This window comes from Babjeviella inositovora (genome assembly GCF_001661335.1).
Source record: "Babjeviella inositovora NRRL Y-12698 unplaced genomic scaffold BABINscaffold_9, whole genome shotgun sequence".
Classification (NCBI taxonomy): domain Eukaryota; kingdom Fungi; phylum Ascomycota; class Pichiomycetes; order Serinales; genus Babjeviella; species Babjeviella inositovora.
The window spans coordinates 417257-435469 of record NW_017566846.1 but is presented as its reverse complement, the minus strand read 5'-3'; the positions used below and the strand labels follow the sequence as shown (position 1 = coordinate 435469).

Here is an 18213-nt window from a genome sequence, read left to right as displayed (position 1 = left end):
ACCAAGAGCTCTTTGGTTGTGTACGGTACGAATAATCCATTCTAGTTTTGGATGTCAAGGGAGCTCCCAATTTAGCTATACCCGAGTAACAAGGTGATGCAGCAATGTTCGATCTAGCTAACCACCTCTACGGGAATACCAATAAAAACTCTAGGTTATTAGCTAGTACAAAATAGAGCCAGCCTTGGACTGTTCAGTCAAATCAAAAAAAATCGATGATGACACCCCGAACATGCACCTACACCATATGGGTGTCGCCAAAAGGATCTTCTTCGCTCTCGCTGTCGCCCTCCTCAACCCGCTGCGAGAGTGGTTTTCTCCTGGTTGGTGGTGGCGGCGGGGCGCGCTTGTTCCTAAGCACCTCCTCCATTTTGTCATCCAAGCTGGCCCTACTGTTATTCAAACTGATTCCGCTATTATCCAAGCTATTGTTTCCCAGACTCAAGCCGCTTCTGCCGTCACTGGCACTTCTCACACTCGTATTTCTTTCATCCTCACTTTCCGTCTCGTAGTACGAGTCGTCGTGTTTCTCTTTGCATGCGTCGCTGAAGCGCTGAAGCGTGGCAATCACGGAATCGTTAGCAGCAATCAATGAGCCGAGAAACTCCTCGCTATCCACCAACTGCAAATAGCGCAAGATCTTCCTTCTCAACTGACGGCAGATGTCGAACTCCGCATAGCACCGACGGTCGTCAATGGCAAGCGTCCCAGCGGGCAACTGGGTGATCAAATTTGCCAAGGCGGTGGAGTGCTGCGCCGTCTGCGCGAGCAATGTCTGAATCTTGGGTCTTTCCTTGAGGTAATCAATCTTTGGGATACGAAACTGCTTGTTGAGCTGCGCGTTTGTCTTTGGGGGGTCATTACCCAAGTGATTGCCCGAGTGATGCGAAAAACTGCTGCGGGAGCTGTTGCGGGAATTAGCACCGCTCTCTCTTAGGACGATATCTCCCTGGATAATATTCCCCTCGTCGTTAAAAACATTGTAGTTCTCATCTGGCCGGTCCCTCATGAAATCAGGCACCACCCGCCCTGAGTGGGTCACGTTGGTGTTGCGGTACCTCCGCAGCTTTGTCTTTTCTGGAACCAATTTGTAGAAATTAGAGACGCCTTCGTACCCCGAGACATCCTCGTAGACCCGCCATTCCGCGGCTAAACCGGCAATCTTCCGTCTGACCTTCCCCGGTCTTTGCATGTCGACATAGCACTGGCTCATACATGCGAGGAGCTTGTGGTCGTTGTATAACCCCCGCATAGCCTTTCCGCTACCGCCATTACCCACAAGAAGCTCGAGAACCACCAAGCTGCGAATCTGCTCCTTCACAGAGCCGTGCTTGAGGTTCTTGCGCACCGCACGCGCGGCTTCCGTTCCGCCAGACGTTGGCTGCGCGCGGATCGCGTCGAGAAGCGTCGGGAGCTGTGCCTCCGGTTCGTACTCATCATCGTGTGCGACGACGATCTGGTTGATGGTGGCGGTTACCGCGGTGTACGGGTGGTCAGTAAAAAGGCCCATAGAAAATGCAGATTTTAGATCGAGATTTAACGATACAAGATCGGGGAGTGCTTTAGATGGATTAGGTAAATGACAGGTGTTTGACGTAAGCAAGGAGGGTGCCCAGAGAAGGGGCACACAGAGAGTGATATGAGTAAGCCGCTGGCAAATGGTTGGGCAGCTGAATTCGGGGTAGGCCTTGCTTCTATACGACGATTCTGGTCGTACCGCGTGGGTTATATGAAGGAGTGAAACGGTGATTCTATCCACCTGGTAATTGACGAGGGAATGAAAACTATTTCACGATGGTGTTTTAAATGCAACTTGTGGTTTTGGAAACAGACTTTAGTAATAAAAAAAAGCCACGTTTAGAAGATGGGGTTGGGACTGAAGATAATGGTGGATTGCTAGACGAGGAACCCCTGAGCGCCTCAGGCGGAAATGACTCGGCGCTGGAGGGAACAGCACGCGCCGTGACTTCATTGTGCGGCTCGTTCAGGAGACCCAGCGGAGGAAGAGGGAAACACCGATGAGTTCAAGATTAATTGTGAATATATTGGAATAGGGCTGCTATTATATATTGGTACTGAAGCAATCTCTCTTTTTAAAATCTATCCTGGAATAACTGGTACAACCAGCCCTGGTAATTGGTGTGGTAAGATTCCTTGGCTGGCAGGAGCCCAGGGGCCAAAAACAAGCTTTCTACGGCAGGGCTGCGTATGGAATGACAAACCCACAAGGAACCATCAAGAATTTAGCCAATACTTAATTCGTGGTTTAGAAAATATGCTTTTGAATGGCCGATTCTCGCGTGTTTTAATATTTTGATTTGATTAAAATATCGTTCCCAGCGGCGTATAGTACAGATCTTAGATCTGGTGTATATTCTATATTGTCATTGGTATAAAATATATTCATTCTCAACGGCCTTCTAGGATAAAACGATAATAAAAGTGACCTGAGACAGTGGAGCCATCCACAAACCATTAAAAGTTTCTCGTCAGAAGTTTTTCGTCAAAAGTTGCAAATATGGTTTAAATAGAAGTTGTTGCCTTTAGTGTGGTTTGACAGGCCTTCATTTAGCATCAGAGCAAAAGCCGGAAAACGGCCTGGCAGTTGCTAGATAGCTATATACAAAGGAATTCAGTAACTAGGAGACCAAGCATGGGCCATCTCAAATGATGCTATAGCCACCGCTGAACTACCCTACGTCGGTGATTAGACAAGAGCACGGACGGTGCTTAGACCATCGAAAATAGCCAAAGCCGGTCTAAACCAGCAATTGACGCTACCGGTATTCAACAAGCTTGCATTTCCCATGCCATCCAGAAACCTCGACAACTATGTCATTAAGCAGGTGTTTCAGTTGAATCGCCGGATTTCTGGCTGGTTATCCAGGTGGCTCTTGTCTTGGCAGAGACACATAGCCAGACAAACAACCACCTCATCATCTCTTACACAAAACCGATCATTCCCTTCCCTGTTAAATTGCTATTATATTCACCACCATCTTCCTATTGTTACCCGTGCCAACATTTACTCAGCTCCGCTCATAACACCATTTCATACCTACGGTGACGCAAGCTCGTGGCACAAATCGTGGCGTCTCCGATATCGCCAGCCGCCACGTCACGTGAAAGCTCATCGCAATTTTCCGCTAATCACACGCCGGGAATTCGTCAGCAATATCAACACAAAACCACGTTCAAATTACCCCTTACCCATCCCCTCTCGCGCTTTTAATATTCTCCACCAACATGTCCGTTATCGAAATCACCTCTGAGAGCCACTTCGCCGAGGTCACCAAGACCGCGCCGCCAACCAAGCTCCTTGCGCTCTACTTCCACACCCCGTGGGCCGCCCCCTGTATCCAGATGAACACCGTATTCAACACGTTAGCGGAGGCGAACCCGAACGTGGGGTTTGTGGCGATTAACGCTGACGACCACCCAGACATTTCGGAGTTGTTTGACGTGACCGCTGTGCCGTACTTTGCGCTTATCAGAAACGGCACCATTGTCAAGGAGTTGTCGGGGGCCGACCCTAAGGAATTTGTCGCTGCCTTGAATGAGTCTAACAACGAGGGGACCACGGCTCCAGCCGCTGCTGCTCCAGCGACCGCCCCTGCCACTGAAAGCGAGGAGGAGTTGAACGAAAGACTCAAGAAATTGACGTCTGCTGCGCCGGTGATGCTTTTCATGAAGGGGACGCCAGCCGCGCCACAGTGTGGGTTCTCGCGCCAGTTGGTGGCGATTCTCCGCGAGCACCAGGTCAAGTTTGGCTTCTTTGATATTTTGAAGGATGATAGTGTGAGACAGGGCTTGAAGGCGTTCAGCGACTGGCCGACGTTCCCGCAGTTGTACGTGTCGGGCGAATTCCAGGGCGGATTGGATATTGTGAAGGAGAACTTAGAGGACGACCCGGAGTTTTTTGCGGCAGCAGTGTAAGTAACCAAGGGACCTACAGGTGGTATTCCGCTCCGAGTCCTTCTTTGTCCAGAAGTTCTGCCATGGCATCCGGAACGCCCTATGTAATTGTATAATAATGAAAATTTACCCAACTTGTCAACCATTTGTTGGAAACTCGGTGTGGGTAGCAAATTGAGGGACCAGAATATTTTGGAATAAAGTCCGTCGATATAGTGTGGAACCTCTTTCTGTTATTTATTTCAGGAGTTGGCCATTTATTTCGTAGTTTATCATTTGGGCCCGCATGATTCGAGGTGAATGGGAAATTACACAAACCCATCCTCTGTTTCAGCCAGGTCTACCAAGCTATCCAAAGCTAATTCACTTTGGCCTGGAAGCAAGATGTGACCCTGACAAGTCTCAATGGGTTACTGGTGGAGTGCTTATAAATGTTTCATTTCGGGAGCTTCTAAAATACAGTTACAGGTAGATCACCAGAGTCATGCTAATTCTTTACTTTAAAGGTCCAAACAATCTTGGCTTTATATACTCGCTCCAAAAAAAAAAAGATTCTTTACCCAAAAGTTCACAAACTATAAGCCCAGAGTCGATTATACCCAACTGCATATATTCGTGCCAAAAGTTTCATCAAAAATAACTATCGAGATCCGAATCACTGGACAAATCCCCAGTCACATCCCACACATCCACCTTACCCGGCGTTTTTGCTGGAGGTTCCGATAAGTGGAACTTGGGCACTTCACCCTCGGACACTTCATGCTTGTGTTCTTTCGAATCGCGCAACTGCGTGCCTGACTGGCTCAACAAGTACTCGAAGCCCTCATCCAACGAGTCATCAAAGTCTTCCTCGCTGTCGACAATGGGATCACTCATTTCCGATTCGCTGTACTCAACTGCCACATCGGTCCTTTCTGGGATCTCTTCCTCCATCGTGTCCCCGTACGGGAGCGTACTATCCAGAAGAATAGCCGTGAACCTCCCTCCTAGACGAGATTTATACCCCTGCACGGCATTTTTCAGCTTGTACCGCTTGGAATTGACAATCAAGGGCTCGTAGAAACCGGTGAGCATGTTCAAATCATCTACACTCACCGCTAATTTCCTTGTTTCTCGTTCCTTCATCAACTCCCGGCGCGTAGCATTGCGCTGCTTCATCACCTTAAAAAAGCGGCTGAACCTGAGTGTGTGTTCCCTCAGCGACAATACCTTGCTATTGACTCGTAGGCCTTCTCTGGTACCTCGAAGCGCCACATCCACAGCTTCCTCACTGGCGAGCGTGTCGGCGGCCGAAAGATGCTCGGCGACAAACGCAGCGTGCTGGAGGAGAATGCCGTCACCTGGAGCCCTCTCCTCATGGGCCAACACTGCCGCATAGTTTTCCAAAACGGAGAGAAGAAGCACTGAGGGCGAGTTGGATTTGTCTAGTACGTGCTTTACCGCGTAGTAATCGGGATGAAAGGACGTTTCGTACGGCGGGGGCGTCTCGTCGAGCACCTCTATCGCGGCAGAGTCGTATATCTTTCCGGTTTTAGTCTCAAGCAACGTTCGTAGGTTGTAGTTTTGCACCTCTTCGGTCTCTTTTCCCCCATTACTGGAACTCGTGCTGCCGTAGACAATCTTCCCAATGGCATGGAACAACCCTAGATGGTCTTCTCTCGTCAAGCTGATCAAATCGATCCCTGAATTCAGAGCAGAGTTGCCTTTGTTTGATGCCCAGAACTCCAAAGCGCTGATGGCCGAACGGATATCACCAAGCCCCGACTCCCCTAGCCTGCGAAGCACCTCTTCCGCCTCACTCCGCTTCACCACTAGTCCCCCCAGCGCGCTTTCGCTTTGGATAATCCGCTTCAAGGGCTTCAGCAAAATCGTCTTGGCGATTGGGTTGAACTTGATACGCACGCATTTCTGGTGGTTAAGGATCTGGGGCCCGAGAAGGGTCTCGGCCGTGAGGCTGGTGTCGATACTGAGAAAGTTCCGGCCCGGGGAGTCGCTCTCTGGAGGAAGCTCCGTTTCAGTGAGACAAAGCACCAACGGCGGAAGCTGTGCGGAGGTATGGAGCCATTCGGCCAAGCTCTGCACAAAGGCTGCTCTGGTAGGCTCATGATAGACGTTCGGGAGCTCTTCCACGAGGATCGGAAGCGTGGAGTACCGTGCTGCCTCGAGGAAAGAGCTGAAGTTACCCACATGGCTTGTTTCTTCAAGCTCGGGGTTTGTATACTCAATGTACCGGCTTTCCTCAGCGTTCAGCGCGAATGAGAGAAGTGTCTGGGGTCTCACCATGCTGTTGAGCAAGACCTTCACAAGTGTGCTCTTAGAAGAACCGCTGGGGCCCGTGAGCAAGAGAATTCGTCGGTTACTTTGGCGGTTAACCATTTGGGTAAGTACTTGCTCCACCACCTGGAGCTTCTTAGGATGAATAGCCACTTCGCTAACCAGTTTTGGAGCGTACTTTTCGACCCAGAGTTGGGAAATTACAGTTTTTGGCGAGCTTATCGATTGGGAAACCAGAAAACTGCATTGGGAGGTATCAATGTTTCTTTGGGACGGCGTGGGGGTGCGGAACTTCAAGGTTTTGGAGCTGATCGACGAGATGGACCGTTTTAGCACCGGCATCGCTTGGGGTCTCCGCTTCGCCGGGAGAATGTCCCCTTCCGAGTTATCTGAGACAAATTCAGAAGCGTCTCCATCTTCCTCATCAGAGTCCAAAGAAATCACCACCTTTTGTGAGCCTCGGCGGTTGGGTTTTATCTTGGGATCATGCCTGGGTTTAGTTCGGGTCTTTGGGGGCATCTAAGGGAGAATGGGCATATGAGCAGCCAAAAAAAGACAACCTAGACTGATATAAGGGCAGTACGCGGTAGGACAACCGTGTATGGTCCGTTTTTTGCCGCTGTTTTGGTGTATTCGGGTGTCAAAAAAACATATCAGATATTGCCAAATGCGGTAAGATCACGTGTAACTTATTACGCGCACGACCTAGATAATGAATGCGACCTCTCAAGGATATCCTCTGTGTCAAGCTTCAAAGGGTGGGAGTAATTTTCCCCGGCAAGGAATAAATGAAACCTTTAAACAAGAAATACTTGCTTGAGGGAGTAAGGGAATCGTGCGATTTTACAACCTTCAGGAAGAAACAAACAGAATGTTGGGGTGTTGCTTAAACTGTGGAGGCTTGATGTAGCGCCCAATCGAAGTATATGTATAAAGATTTCTTTTCGGATAATCGGATCATTCTGGCTGCGGTATTATTGCATCGAGGAGGAGTTTTGGTTTGAGCTGTGTATAGTTGTTTGTCTTAAAGGCGGCACACCAAAGGCAGCGTCCTAAGGAGCTCTAACGCAGCTACAGTATAAATCAAGACGGTAAGCTAGCAGAGACCCACCTCACAGCGTGCCTTTTTACTCCAAGCTATAGGTTCCAAACCCTTGATGGTGTTTGAGTATATTCTATTGATAAGAAGCTTTTTATGCTCGTATCCTTAGGTTACGTTATCGCGTACTCCGAATCCAGAGTGCATAAATATGCACCACAGTTTCCGCATGCTGGATGACGCAAGACGGTGACCCGCATATCTTCAGTAGCTCGGTTTACAACCACAGTACGAAACTGTGTAGCTTTTTTTTTCCCCCTAAAACTAATTTCTATGATGCCGTACTCTAAGGGTACACAATTAAAGCGATGTGAGCTTTTTTACATTACTAATCACCTTTTTCATTCGTGTATAAGTTGCCTTGTCATCTCCTGGTTGGCGCTAATTTTTCTTCAGACCAAGTCAGATTCACCATGACGGATACAGAGACGGTAAAAATTCCACGGGGCCAGGTGAGAAGAGTGGCCATTATTGGCGGCGGAGCTTCCGGCGCGGTGACCCTCGACGCATTTATCAAGGAACGGGCGTTTGACGAGATTCATTTGTTTGAGAGAAGATCGGTTGCGGGGGGCGTGTGGGTCTTGGATGAGCATATTGATCAGAAGCAAATAGTGGGCCGGGTTGCCCCCGGGGCCAAGCCAGAAGTGCTTGATCCACCGTTGCCTATCCCTGTGTTGCAAGAGGGCCAGTCCTTGGTGAAGACTCCCAGTTCACAGTTCAGATTCAGGGAAACCCCGTCATACGAGGGGATACGAACAAACATCCCCGAGGTGTTTATGACCTACTCCGACAGACCAAGGTGGAGTCATTTGGACCAACCAGAAGTGGACACCTTGACCACCAGAGACGTCGTGCAGAGCTACGTCGCTGACTATATTAACAAAAACGAAGGAGACAAAACCCACGAAATTTTCTACAACACCACCGTGGAAAAGCTCACCAAAAAAGGCTTAAAGTATGAACTCGATATCAGAACAGAGGTTCCAGGCTCAGACTTCGAGACGTGGAAAAAGTCCACTTACGACGCCGTGGTGGTTGCTACCGGTCATTATTCCATTCCGAAAATTCCTGACGTCCCGGGGTTGCAAAAGGTATACGAGCGGTTCCCCGAGAAGTTGGAGCATGCCAAGTTCTACCGCAACCTGGACAAGTACCACAACAAAAAGGTGTTGCTCATTGGTTCCAGGGCCTCTGGGGTTGACCTTGGCCACCAGATCTCCAAGGTGTCGTCCCAGGTGACGGTCTCTACCAGAAGCTTGGAGCGGTCTATTCTTCAACCCACCCCTAGTTCTTTGTTTCAAATCAAGCCAATCATTGAGCGCTATTCGGTGGTGGAAGACCGTATTACGGCTCACTTTTCTGACGGTACGGTACTTGAAGACCCGGATTACATCATCTACGGGACTGGCTACTACTTCTCTTATCCGTTTCTCAAACAACAATACCCCGATTTTGTGGCTCAGCCATCGAATGAATACCTTCCGTTCTCTTTCCAGCACACCTTCTACGTTCACGATCCGCTCATCGCTACGGTTGGAGTTCCAATCGATTCCATCAGCTTTCGTGCGTTCGAATACCAGGCTGTTCTTATTTCCCGCTTCTACTCTGGGAAGGCGGAATTACCTTCCTTGCAAGACCAATTGAGGTGGTGTCTGGCGCGCGTCATAAAGGTTTCTGGTGAGAGACCGGACAGTATCGAGAGAGGGGTCCATACCATTGGAATCGTAGAGGCAGTTAGTTATAGGGACGAGTTGACGGCTTTGGGTGGAGGTGTTTCACCCATCGGCAGCGGGAAAGCATTCCCAGTGTTTGGGGAGGCCGAAACCACCGAGATTATCAAGTTTGTACTACTGAAGGGGAAGGAGGTTCCGGAGGAGATTCAGCAAAGGGCTAAGAGCTTTGCTCCTGTGCCTGTGAATGTTTCCATTTCCGTATGAGCTGGCTCATATCGGATAACCCTTCACCGCCAAGATGTCTGCACGAAATGTTTACCGCGGGATTAGTAACTAGATTTAGTAATAAAGGTTTAAGACCCATATAAAGTGCTGTTCACCAAAGGCGGCCCGTTTGCAAGTGGTACAGATTTAAACAGATCCGACAAGCAGTACATCGATTAACTCTAACGCGGCGCCCAGACGGGCCAATTATGTTTAAAAGTGAAAGATATGGTCTATACCAAACGATAACCACAAGCTGTAATACATTGAGATCTCAGTGTTGAATGGCTCAGATACGCGTTCATTGATCTCGGATTTGTGGTCAGTAGGCACGATAGAACGTGTGGGGTCGAACTCAGCCCGTAAAGCATGATCGCGTATATCCAAGCACTAGTCTATAACTATTCGCCAGTTGTATGATCCCTAGGCTCTGGGTGCCGCCCTTCACTCCCCTAGCTTTGCGACCGCGCTAGTTTTACGTCCTGCCACCCACAACTTCTTCAATGTGACGTCCACTTCTGTGCGTGCTATGAGAGCCCATCACGCCGCACCACACGGTTTGCGCACGCCTGTAAAAAATGCTCACGCATATTTATATCAATGGCGGTTTTGCCATCTCTTCTCTCTCCCCACCCCATTGCACCATGAGCTTCAACGACCAATACAAGTACGATGCGATGGCCAACAAGGTTGTACAGGCTGACAAGTCGCTTGTGCATCGCGGTGGACAGGAGCCCCAGTCGCTAGCGGGCAAGATTTCGCTTCGAGACATGGGAAGCGCCAAAAGCGAGATACAGCCGGAAAAACGGCCAGAAGTGGCCAAGCCGGCCAGAACAGAGTTCAATTACGGAAATAACACACTATACGCCACGCTGCTCCAGCAGCTTGTGTACTACCCCACCACGCAGGATGCCCAGCTCATCTTCCAGCTCTTAACTACATGGTGTGTAAAGTATCTCCCGGACTCGCTCAACTCCGACGCGATCATCTCTGTTGCAGATGACGTTTTAGCGATTGCAAAACAGAAGGTGAGCAATCACGAGAAGCAACGTCAGTGCACAGAGCTCTTGGGGCCCGTCTCCGACGCGGATTTCCACGAGTTGCTCAGCTTGTGCGATAGAATCGTTGATTATGAAAAGGTGGTGAGCGAGAGACAGAGTGATGAGACTGAAATGGCCATTGTCTTTGAGGACGAAGAGGAAGAGGATCCAGTGGATGTTGAAGACGTGGAGACTGGAGACGCGGAGGCCGGAGACGTGGAGACTGGAGACGTGGAGATTGGAGACGTGGAAGCTTTGGGAGAGAATGCTTCCCATTTGGTGATTGGAACGTCAAAGGTGGCCAGCAACTCTCCCAAAACCTTTGCCGCTCCTGACTACGACTTGTTCTACGTCTCGCGAAAGCTCTCTGCGTTCTTCCCCGACGCGTACCGCGTCCAGGAACTTTCAACAAAGATTATGACCATGTTAGGCGATCTCTCCCTCGACGACCGCCTGCTTGAGAACGAGTTGATGGAAGTGTTTGACTTTGAAAACAGCTTGTTCCCGCTCGTCGAGGACCTCATCTTGAATAGACGGCGCATTGTGTTTGCCATCAAGCTCAGTGAAACCGATAATAAAGCGGCGGTATTTGCCGAAATGCGGGCCTTGGACTTGGATCTGCTCGTAGAAGAGTTTCAGAACCAGCCCAAGAGACGGAAGCTCGAGTCAGTTCCAGAAAAGCCCGCTCCAGAGACGCTCACCCGTAAACCCAAGATTGTCGACCTCGACGCTCTATCTTTTGACCAGAACCACGTCACGGCCAAGATTACGCTCCCGGAGGGTTCCTTCAAGCGCAGCACCAAGCTCTACGAGGAAATCCACGTGCCGCCACCCGCCAAGCCCGAGCGGCTGGAGTCGGAGCAGCTTGTGGCCATCCTGTCGATGCCGGAGTGGTGCCAGAGCGTGTTTCCGGCCAGCGAAACATCGTCGCTCAATCGAATCCAATCACAGGTCTACCCTACCGTCTTCCACACCACCGAAAACATCCTCTTGTGCGCGCCTACCGGTGCGGGTAAGACCAACGTCGCGATGCTTGCGGCGCTTCAGACAATCGACGGCTTCCGCAACCCCCAGACCAACGACATCGACCCGGGCTTCAAGATCGTGTACATCGCGCCGTTGAAGGCGTTAGTTGCGGAGCAAGTCCGCGAGTTTAAGCGTCGCTTGGGCGTTGCGCCGTACAACCTCCGTGTGGGCGAGCTCACCGGTGACTCCGTCATGACAAAGCAGCAGATTACCGATACACAGATCATCGTCACGACACCGGAGAAGTGGGATGTGATCACCCGCAAGAGCAATGACACGTCGTACACGAACCTCGTGCGCCTCGTAATCGTCGATGAGATTCACTTGTTGCACGACGAAAGAGGGCCGGTGTTGGAAGCTATTATCGCGCGTATCCATCGCAGCGCCGCTCCCGTGCGTTTGATTGGTTTATCGGCCACGTTGCCGAACTACAAGGACGTGGCGACATTCATGAGGGTCAAACCCCAAGGTGTGTTCTACTTCGACGCCAGCTACAGACCATGTCCGTTGGCGCAGCAGTTCCTCGGCATCACCGAGAAGAAGGCACTCAAGAAGCTCAACGCTATGAACGAGGCTACCTACGATAAGGTGCTCGAGGCCGCGGGCAAGCACCAGATGATCATCTTCGTGCACTCGCGGAAGGACACCCACCAGACGGCCAAGTGGATCCGCGACAAGCTTCTCGCGGAAGACAAACTCAACCTTTTCTTGAAGTCGGACCTTGGGTCGCGCGAGATTCTTAAACAAGAGGCGGAGGGCCCCAAGCTCAAGGATACCAAGCTCAAAGACTTGTTGCCCACCGGGTTCGGGATCCACCACGCGGGGCTTACCCGCGAGGAGCGGTCCACGGTCGAAGACTTGTTTGCTGAGGGCTACATCAATGTGTTGGTGTCTACTGCCACGTTAGCGTGGGGTGTGAACTTGCCGGCCCACACGGTGATCATCAAGGGCACGGAGGTTTACTCGCCGGAAAAAGGGGGCTGGACGCAGTTGTCGCCCCAAGACATATTGCAGATGCTCGGGAGAGCCGGGAGACCTCGCTACGATACTCATGGTGAGGGGATCATTATCACCACCCAGGACGATATCCAGTACTACCTCGCGGTGCTCAACCAGCAGCTTCCGATCGAGTCGCAGATGATGCGTAAGCTTGCCGATAGCTTGAACGCCGAAGTAGTGCTTGGTACAGTGACGTGTTTGGAGGATGCAGTCGAGTGGCTCGGATCCACATACTTGTATGTGCGGATGCTCCGTTCCCCGGAGAGGTACCGTGTGGGGGAAGAGTATAAGGGGGATAGAGATTTGGTGTGGAAGCGCCAGGATCTTGCTCACACCGCTCTTGCAATGTTGGCTAAGAATAAGCTTGTGGTGTACGAGGAAGAAGCCGGGACGGCCACCAGTACCTCTGGCGTCCGCTCCGTCGTACCCACCGACTTGGGCCGTATCGCGTCCCACTACTACATCAACCATGACTCCATCCACGCCTACAACCTCCTGCTCAAGCCCTACCTCACGGAAATGGAGCTCCTCCGCATTTTCAGCAGTTCTGTGGAGTTTAAATTCATCCCGCTCCGCCAGGAGGAGAAGCTCGAGGTTACCAAGCTCTTGGAAAGGTGCCCCATTCCCGTGAAGGAGTCCTCCGCCGACCCGCTCGCCAAGGTGAATGTCTTGCTCCAGGCGTACATCTCGCGGCTTAAGCTCGAGGGGTTTGCTCTCATGGCAGATATGATCTACATCACACAATCGGCAGGTCGTATTTTGCGCGCCCTTTATGAGATTTGCTTGCGCAAGGGCTGGGCGGCGCTCACCAAAACGGTGCTCAACCTCTGCAAGATGGTGGAGAAGCGCATGTGGTTGACCAACTCGCCGTTGCGCCAGTTTCCAGACTGCCCCACCGAGATTATCAAGAAAATGGAGAGCTCCCAGATGCCATGGAGCCACTACATGGCACTCACCGATGCAGCCGAGATGTCCCAGGCCATCCGTTCGGAGAAACAGGGTCGTGCGGCGTTGCAGTTAACCCGCCAGTACCCGAAGGTTGCGATAGAGTACAGCCTCCAGCCCGTCACCCCTACGTTGGTGCGGGTGCTGCTTGCAATCACCCCCGACTGGGAGTGGAGCAGTGTCCACGGCAACTGCGAGAGCTTCCTCGTGTTTGTGGAGGACGGCAACGGCGAAAGAGTGCTATATAGCGACACCTTGCTCGTGTACCGTGACTACATCGGTCAGGAACATGTGGTCGAGTTCACCGTCGCGTTGTCGGAGCCGCTCCAGCCGAATTACTTTGCGTCCGTTATCAGCGAGCGCTGGCTCAACTGCGAGTACAAGCTTCCGATCATTTTGGCGAAACTAAAGCTTCCAAAGAAGTTCCCCGCCTTCACCGAGCTCTTGGACTTGCAGCCGACGCCGGTATCTGACCTCCACGAAGAGTTTGCGCTGATGGACTTTGAGTTCTTTAACAAGTTCCAGACCCAGACGTTCCCTGCGCTCTACAACTCGGCCGAGAGTGTGTTTATCGGTGCACCTAAGGGCTCTGGAAAGACGGTCTGTGCGGAGTTGGCGATCTTCCAGCACTGGAAGCGGAACGGTGGGCGCATCGTCTACATCTGTCCAACCCAGCACAAAATTGACACCCTCACCAAACAGTGGACAAAACGGTTTGCCGCCGTGGCTGGTGGGAAGGAAATTGCCAAGCTCACGGGCGAGTTGGCCGTTGATATCAAGCTCGTCAACGCATCCCATTTGGTGCTCGCGACGCCAGAGCAATTTGACTTGGTGTCCAGACGATGGAAGCAGAGAAAGTCCGTGCAGGCCATTGAGTTGTTTGTCGTGGACGATGCCCATATGGTGGGCGATGGGTTCCGCGGGCCGGTCTACGAGCTGATCATTTCCCGGATGCGGTTCATCTCCGCGCAGATCGAAAACTCTCTCAGGATCGTTGCTCTTTCGACCTCTTTGTCCAACGGGCGTGACTTTGGCGAGTGGATCGGGTGTACCAAGCAGAATATTTTCAACTTCAACTCTAAGGACCGGTTCCACCCCGTAGAGATCCGTCTCCAGGCGTCCAGTATCTCCCACCACCCGTCCCTTCTTCTTTCCCTCATCAAGCCCACCTTTGAAACCATCCAGGCCAATAACGAGGAAAACACCCTTGTATTTGTGCCTACAAGAAAGCTTTGTGTAGAGGTATCGGTGGAGTTGTTGAAGCTTGCTGAGGGGTCACTTCTCAGGTGTGACGAGTTGGAGATCGAGCCGTACTTGAAGCGTATTCAAGACTCTACGCTTAGGGAATCCTTGTCCCACGGTGTGGGCTTTCTCTACCAGGATATGGCTCCGGGCGATCGCATTCTCGTCGAAAAGTTGTACGCGGCCGGCGCCGTGAGCGTGCTTCTTGCCTCCCGCGAGATGTGTTTTACGGCGCCGACAGCGGCTTCCGTGGTGGTGCTCACCACGCAGTACTACGAGGGTAAGGAGCACCGCTATATCGATTACTCTATCAACGAGCTTCTTGAGATGGTGGGATGTTCTCAGGGTTCTGCCCAGGGTAGTCTCCCTGGCTACGTAACTATCTTCTCGCACACCTCGAAAAAGGATTACTACGTGAAGTTCCTCCACGAAGCCCTTCCGATAGAGAGCTTCATGCCGCTTTATCTCCCCGACGCACTCGTCAACGAGATAAGCACCCGCATTATCCAGTCCCGCCAGGACTGTATCGATTGGTTGACCTTCACGTACTTTTACCGCCGCTTGCAGATGAATCCCAGCTTCTACGACGTCAAGGACTCTTCCCACTTGGGGTTGTCCGAGCACTTGTCTGAACTCATCGAAAGCGTGTTGGCCGAGTTGGTTGAGGCCAACTTAGTGGAGGTTAATGCCCAGGAAGAGGAGGAAGAGGAAGAGGAGATCACTCCCTTGAACGGGTCGATGATTGCTGCCTACTACAACATCTCTTTTGTGACAATGCAGACATTTGCGCTTTCACTTTCTGCAAAGTCTAAGATGAAGAGTATTATGGAGATTGTGACGGCGGCGGCGGAGTTTGAGATGTTGCCGATCAGATCTCATGAGTCCGACATTCTTCACCGCATCCACAACCGTTTGCCGGTAAAACACTCATCTCTGAGAGAGGACAGCTCCAAGCTCATTTACCAGTCCTCCTCAGTTAAGGCGTTTATCTTGTTGCAGGCTCACTTTCTCCGTATGAACTTGCCTCCTGACCTTGTTTCGGACCAGAAGTTTGTTCTCCAGCGCGTGTTGCAGTTGTTGTACGCTGCGGTGGACATTCTCTCGGGTGAGGGCTTCCTCAACGCAATGAACGCCATCGATTTGTGCCAGATGGTGGTTCAGGCGATCTGGGACACCACCCAGCCGTTACTCCAGGTGCCGTTTTTCACCGACAGTGTGCTCGCCAAGTGCAAGACCGCCGAGGTGGAGACCGTGTATGATATCATGGCGTTGGAAGATGACGAACGTGACTCTATCATGGCTGGGCTCACTCCCCGCGAGGTCAACAAGGTTGCGGAGTTTGTCAACGCCTATCCGAACATTGAAGTGACATGTGAGATGGGCGAGATAATTTCCGATGAGCCGTGTGACGTTGTGGTCACCTTGTCCAAAGACGAGGAAGAAGAAGAAGATGATGATGATGACGTGGTTGTGGCTCCGTTCTATCCGTCTGCCAAGCGTGCACAGTGGTGGGTTATCATTGGGGATGCGGCGACCAAGCAGTTATATGCTATTAAGAAGACGAACATTAGTGGTGCCGTGACCAAGGTCAAGTTGCAGGTCAGTGTACCAACAGCAGGGAAGCAAGAGTTGTCTGTCTGGGCTATGTGTGATTCGTATATTGATGCTGATAAAGAGATTGCTTTGGCCTTGGACGTCCAGGAAGCGAGAGAGGAAGCCACAGAAGATGAGATGGAGTAAATCCGCATTTATACCTATGATGTTATTTCAAGTCATTTTTACCTTAAGGGTTGTAGGATACACTTCGTGACCATAGCTAGTCAACCGAAGGATTCATAAAAAAATTGAGTTGAAAGCCCTGGCCATTTCTCTTGACAATCAAATAAATTATTAAAACAGTCACCCCCCACTCAGATTATATCCTTCCGTAGATTAAAAATTATTATTAGTTTGGTTTTTTATACAATCGTGCATCAGACTAGTATCTGAACTCCTTGGCGAACCCACCCTTTTCAAAGGACCAGGTGTCGTCGGAGATTCTCCCTCTCAACTCTGGGATTTCGGAGCCTGGCACGTAGACATCTTCGAACAAGATATTCATCTTGGCCTCAGGTGGTGGAGAGGCCTCAGCTTCGGCAACCTGCTCGTCGACGTACTTTCTGGCCTTCTTGTCGTAAACCTTGATTTCGTCCTCAGAAGCGATGCCCAAGTCCAACAAACGCGCCTTCAAACCGGCAATTGGATCGTTCTTGGAACGCATGTGCTGGATCTCTTCTCTGGTTCTGTAGGTGGTACCTGGGTCAGACATGGAGTGACCACCGTATCTGTAAGTTTCGTACTCAATGACCAACGGACCCTTACCGGAAATGGCCCAGTCCTTGGCGAACTTGGAACCCTGGTAACAAGCCAAGATGTCCATACCGTTGATCTTCAAACCTGGAATGTACTGACCACGCTTGTAGTAGTCAGTCAAGGCGGAGGAACGGGCCGCAGAGGTACCCATACCATATCTGTTGTTCTCACAACAGAAGATGGCTGGCAAGTTCCACAACTTGGCCATGTTGTAGGCCTCAAAGACCTGGCCCTGGTTAGAGGCACCGTCACCGTAGAGGGCAAAGGTGCAGTTTGGCTCGTTGTTGTACTTGTGAGCAAAGGCAAGACCGGCACCCAATGGGACCTGGGCACCCACAATACCGTTACCACCGTAGAAACCAGTGGTGAACATGTGCATCGAGCCACCCTTACCGTAGGAGACACCGCATCTGCGGCCCAAAAGCTCACCAAGAACCTCCTTGACTGGAGAGCCTCTCATGTGAGCGAAACCGTGGCATCTGTAAGAGGTGATGACGGAGTCCTGTGGGGTGATGGCGTTTTCGATACCAACGGCGATAGCTTCCTGACCGATGGACAAGTGACAGAAACCTCTGATCTTCTTGGCCTTGTAAAGGGCATCCGAAGCCATTTCCATTCTTCTAATGACAATCATGTCCTTGTACATCTGCAAGAGGGTCTCCTTGGAGGTTTCGAAAGACAATTCCGGAACCTCGAGGTTGTACCCCTCGAAAGAGGTGGCTGGAAGATCGATGGTGACGAGCTGAGGGGTTAGTATTTGAAGAGAAATTGCAAAAACGACAGGGAGAACAAAAGGCATAGCTCGGTTGGACCGGTCAGGATAATGGTCAAGGCAGAAAACGGTAAATTTCGGTGTTGACCATTTTCCTTCACGGAACAGCTACCACCTTGTCAGGTCGACATGGTTTTGTACATACATCGCTGGCGGTAGCCATGGATCTTCTACCGTTGACAAGAGATCTCGCAACTGGGCGAATAGAGGCTCTCAACATAGTGCGTGTGATAGATAGAGGTCAAAACGAGCAAAACAAAGGAAGAGTGAGATTTGACACCGATATATAGCCGCCCGCATGGACAGGATTCGTCCTTCCGAGACAGGCAGCGCGCCCATAACGTGAGGAGAACGAGGAAAAAGCGGGTGAGATTTGCCCGTAGCGCTGACATAAGCGGGGTGAGGGGACGGGCACGTGCATTTAGGTATGTACACGTCACGGTAAGAGCGAGCCGGAGGTATACTCCCGAAGAACGTGCATTGGAGCTGTGAAAACGTGAGGTTCAACCGCCAATCAAAGGCAGCCATAGGCTCTACGCAGCGGTTCCCAAGTTTCATTATATATGGTAATAGACGTGAGTGCTATAGAGTTTAGGGCCATGCAAGGGGGGG

The 18213-nt window shown here is 51.1% G+C and overlaps 6 protein-coding genes across 6 annotated transcripts; 3 read left to right on the top strand and 3 right to left on the bottom strand.

Annotated features, from left to right (window-relative positions):
* Nucleotides 1-113: 113 nt before the first annotated feature.
* Nucleotides 114-1510, bottom strand: BABINDRAFT_9033 (uncharacterized protein; the record flags this gene model as incomplete). The annotated part of the gene is made up of 2 exons (XM_019132904.1): nucleotides 114-150; nucleotides 243-1510. 2 exons carry the CDS (start codon nucleotides 1508-1510, stop codon nucleotides 114-116), a joined length of 1305 nt encoding a protein of 434 aa, XP_018984127.1.
* Nucleotides 1511-3246: 1736 nt separating this feature from the next.
* On the top strand, nucleotides 3247-3936 carry GRX3 (monothiol glutaredoxin; the record flags this gene model as incomplete). The annotated part of the gene is made up of 1 exon (XM_019132903.1): nucleotides 3247-3936. One exon carries the CDS (start codon nucleotides 3247-3249, stop codon nucleotides 3934-3936), a length of 690 nt encoding a protein of 229 aa, XP_018984126.1.
* Nucleotides 3937-4545: 609 nt separating this feature from the next.
* BABINDRAFT_9031 (uncharacterized protein) lies at nucleotides 4546-6708 on the bottom strand (the record flags this gene model as incomplete). Its single annotated transcript, XM_019132902.1, has 1 exon — nucleotides 4546-6708. One exon carries the CDS (start codon nucleotides 6706-6708, stop codon nucleotides 4546-4548), a length of 2163 nt encoding a protein of 720 aa, XP_018984125.1.
* Nucleotides 6709-7566: 858 nt separating this feature from the next.
* On the top strand, nucleotides 7567-9456 carry BABINDRAFT_162476 (uncharacterized protein). The gene has a single exon (XM_019129371.1). The coding sequence runs from the start codon at nucleotides 7702-7704 to the stop codon at nucleotides 9223-9225; it is 1524 nt and encodes a 507-aa protein (XP_018984124.1). The 5' UTR covers nucleotides 7567-7701; the 3' UTR covers nucleotides 9226-9456.
* A 413-nt stretch (nucleotides 9457-9869) lies between these two features.
* BABINDRAFT_167978 (ATP-dependent RNA helicase) lies at nucleotides 9870-16217 on the top strand (the record flags this gene model as incomplete). The annotated part of the gene is made up of 1 exon (XM_019130555.1): nucleotides 9870-16217. One exon carries the CDS (start codon nucleotides 9870-9872, stop codon nucleotides 16215-16217), a length of 6348 nt encoding a protein of 2115 aa, XP_018984123.1.
* A 238-nt stretch (nucleotides 16218-16455) lies between these two features.
* PDA1 (pyruvate dehydrogenase (acetyl-transferring) subunit E1 alpha) lies at nucleotides 16456-17821 on the bottom strand (the record flags this gene model as incomplete). Its single annotated transcript, XM_019130856.1, has 2 exons — nucleotides 16456-17571; nucleotides 17747-17821. 2 exons carry the CDS (start codon nucleotides 17819-17821, stop codon nucleotides 16456-16458), a joined length of 1191 nt encoding a protein of 396 aa, XP_018984122.1.
* Between the last annotated feature and the right edge of the window lie 392 nt (nucleotides 17822-18213).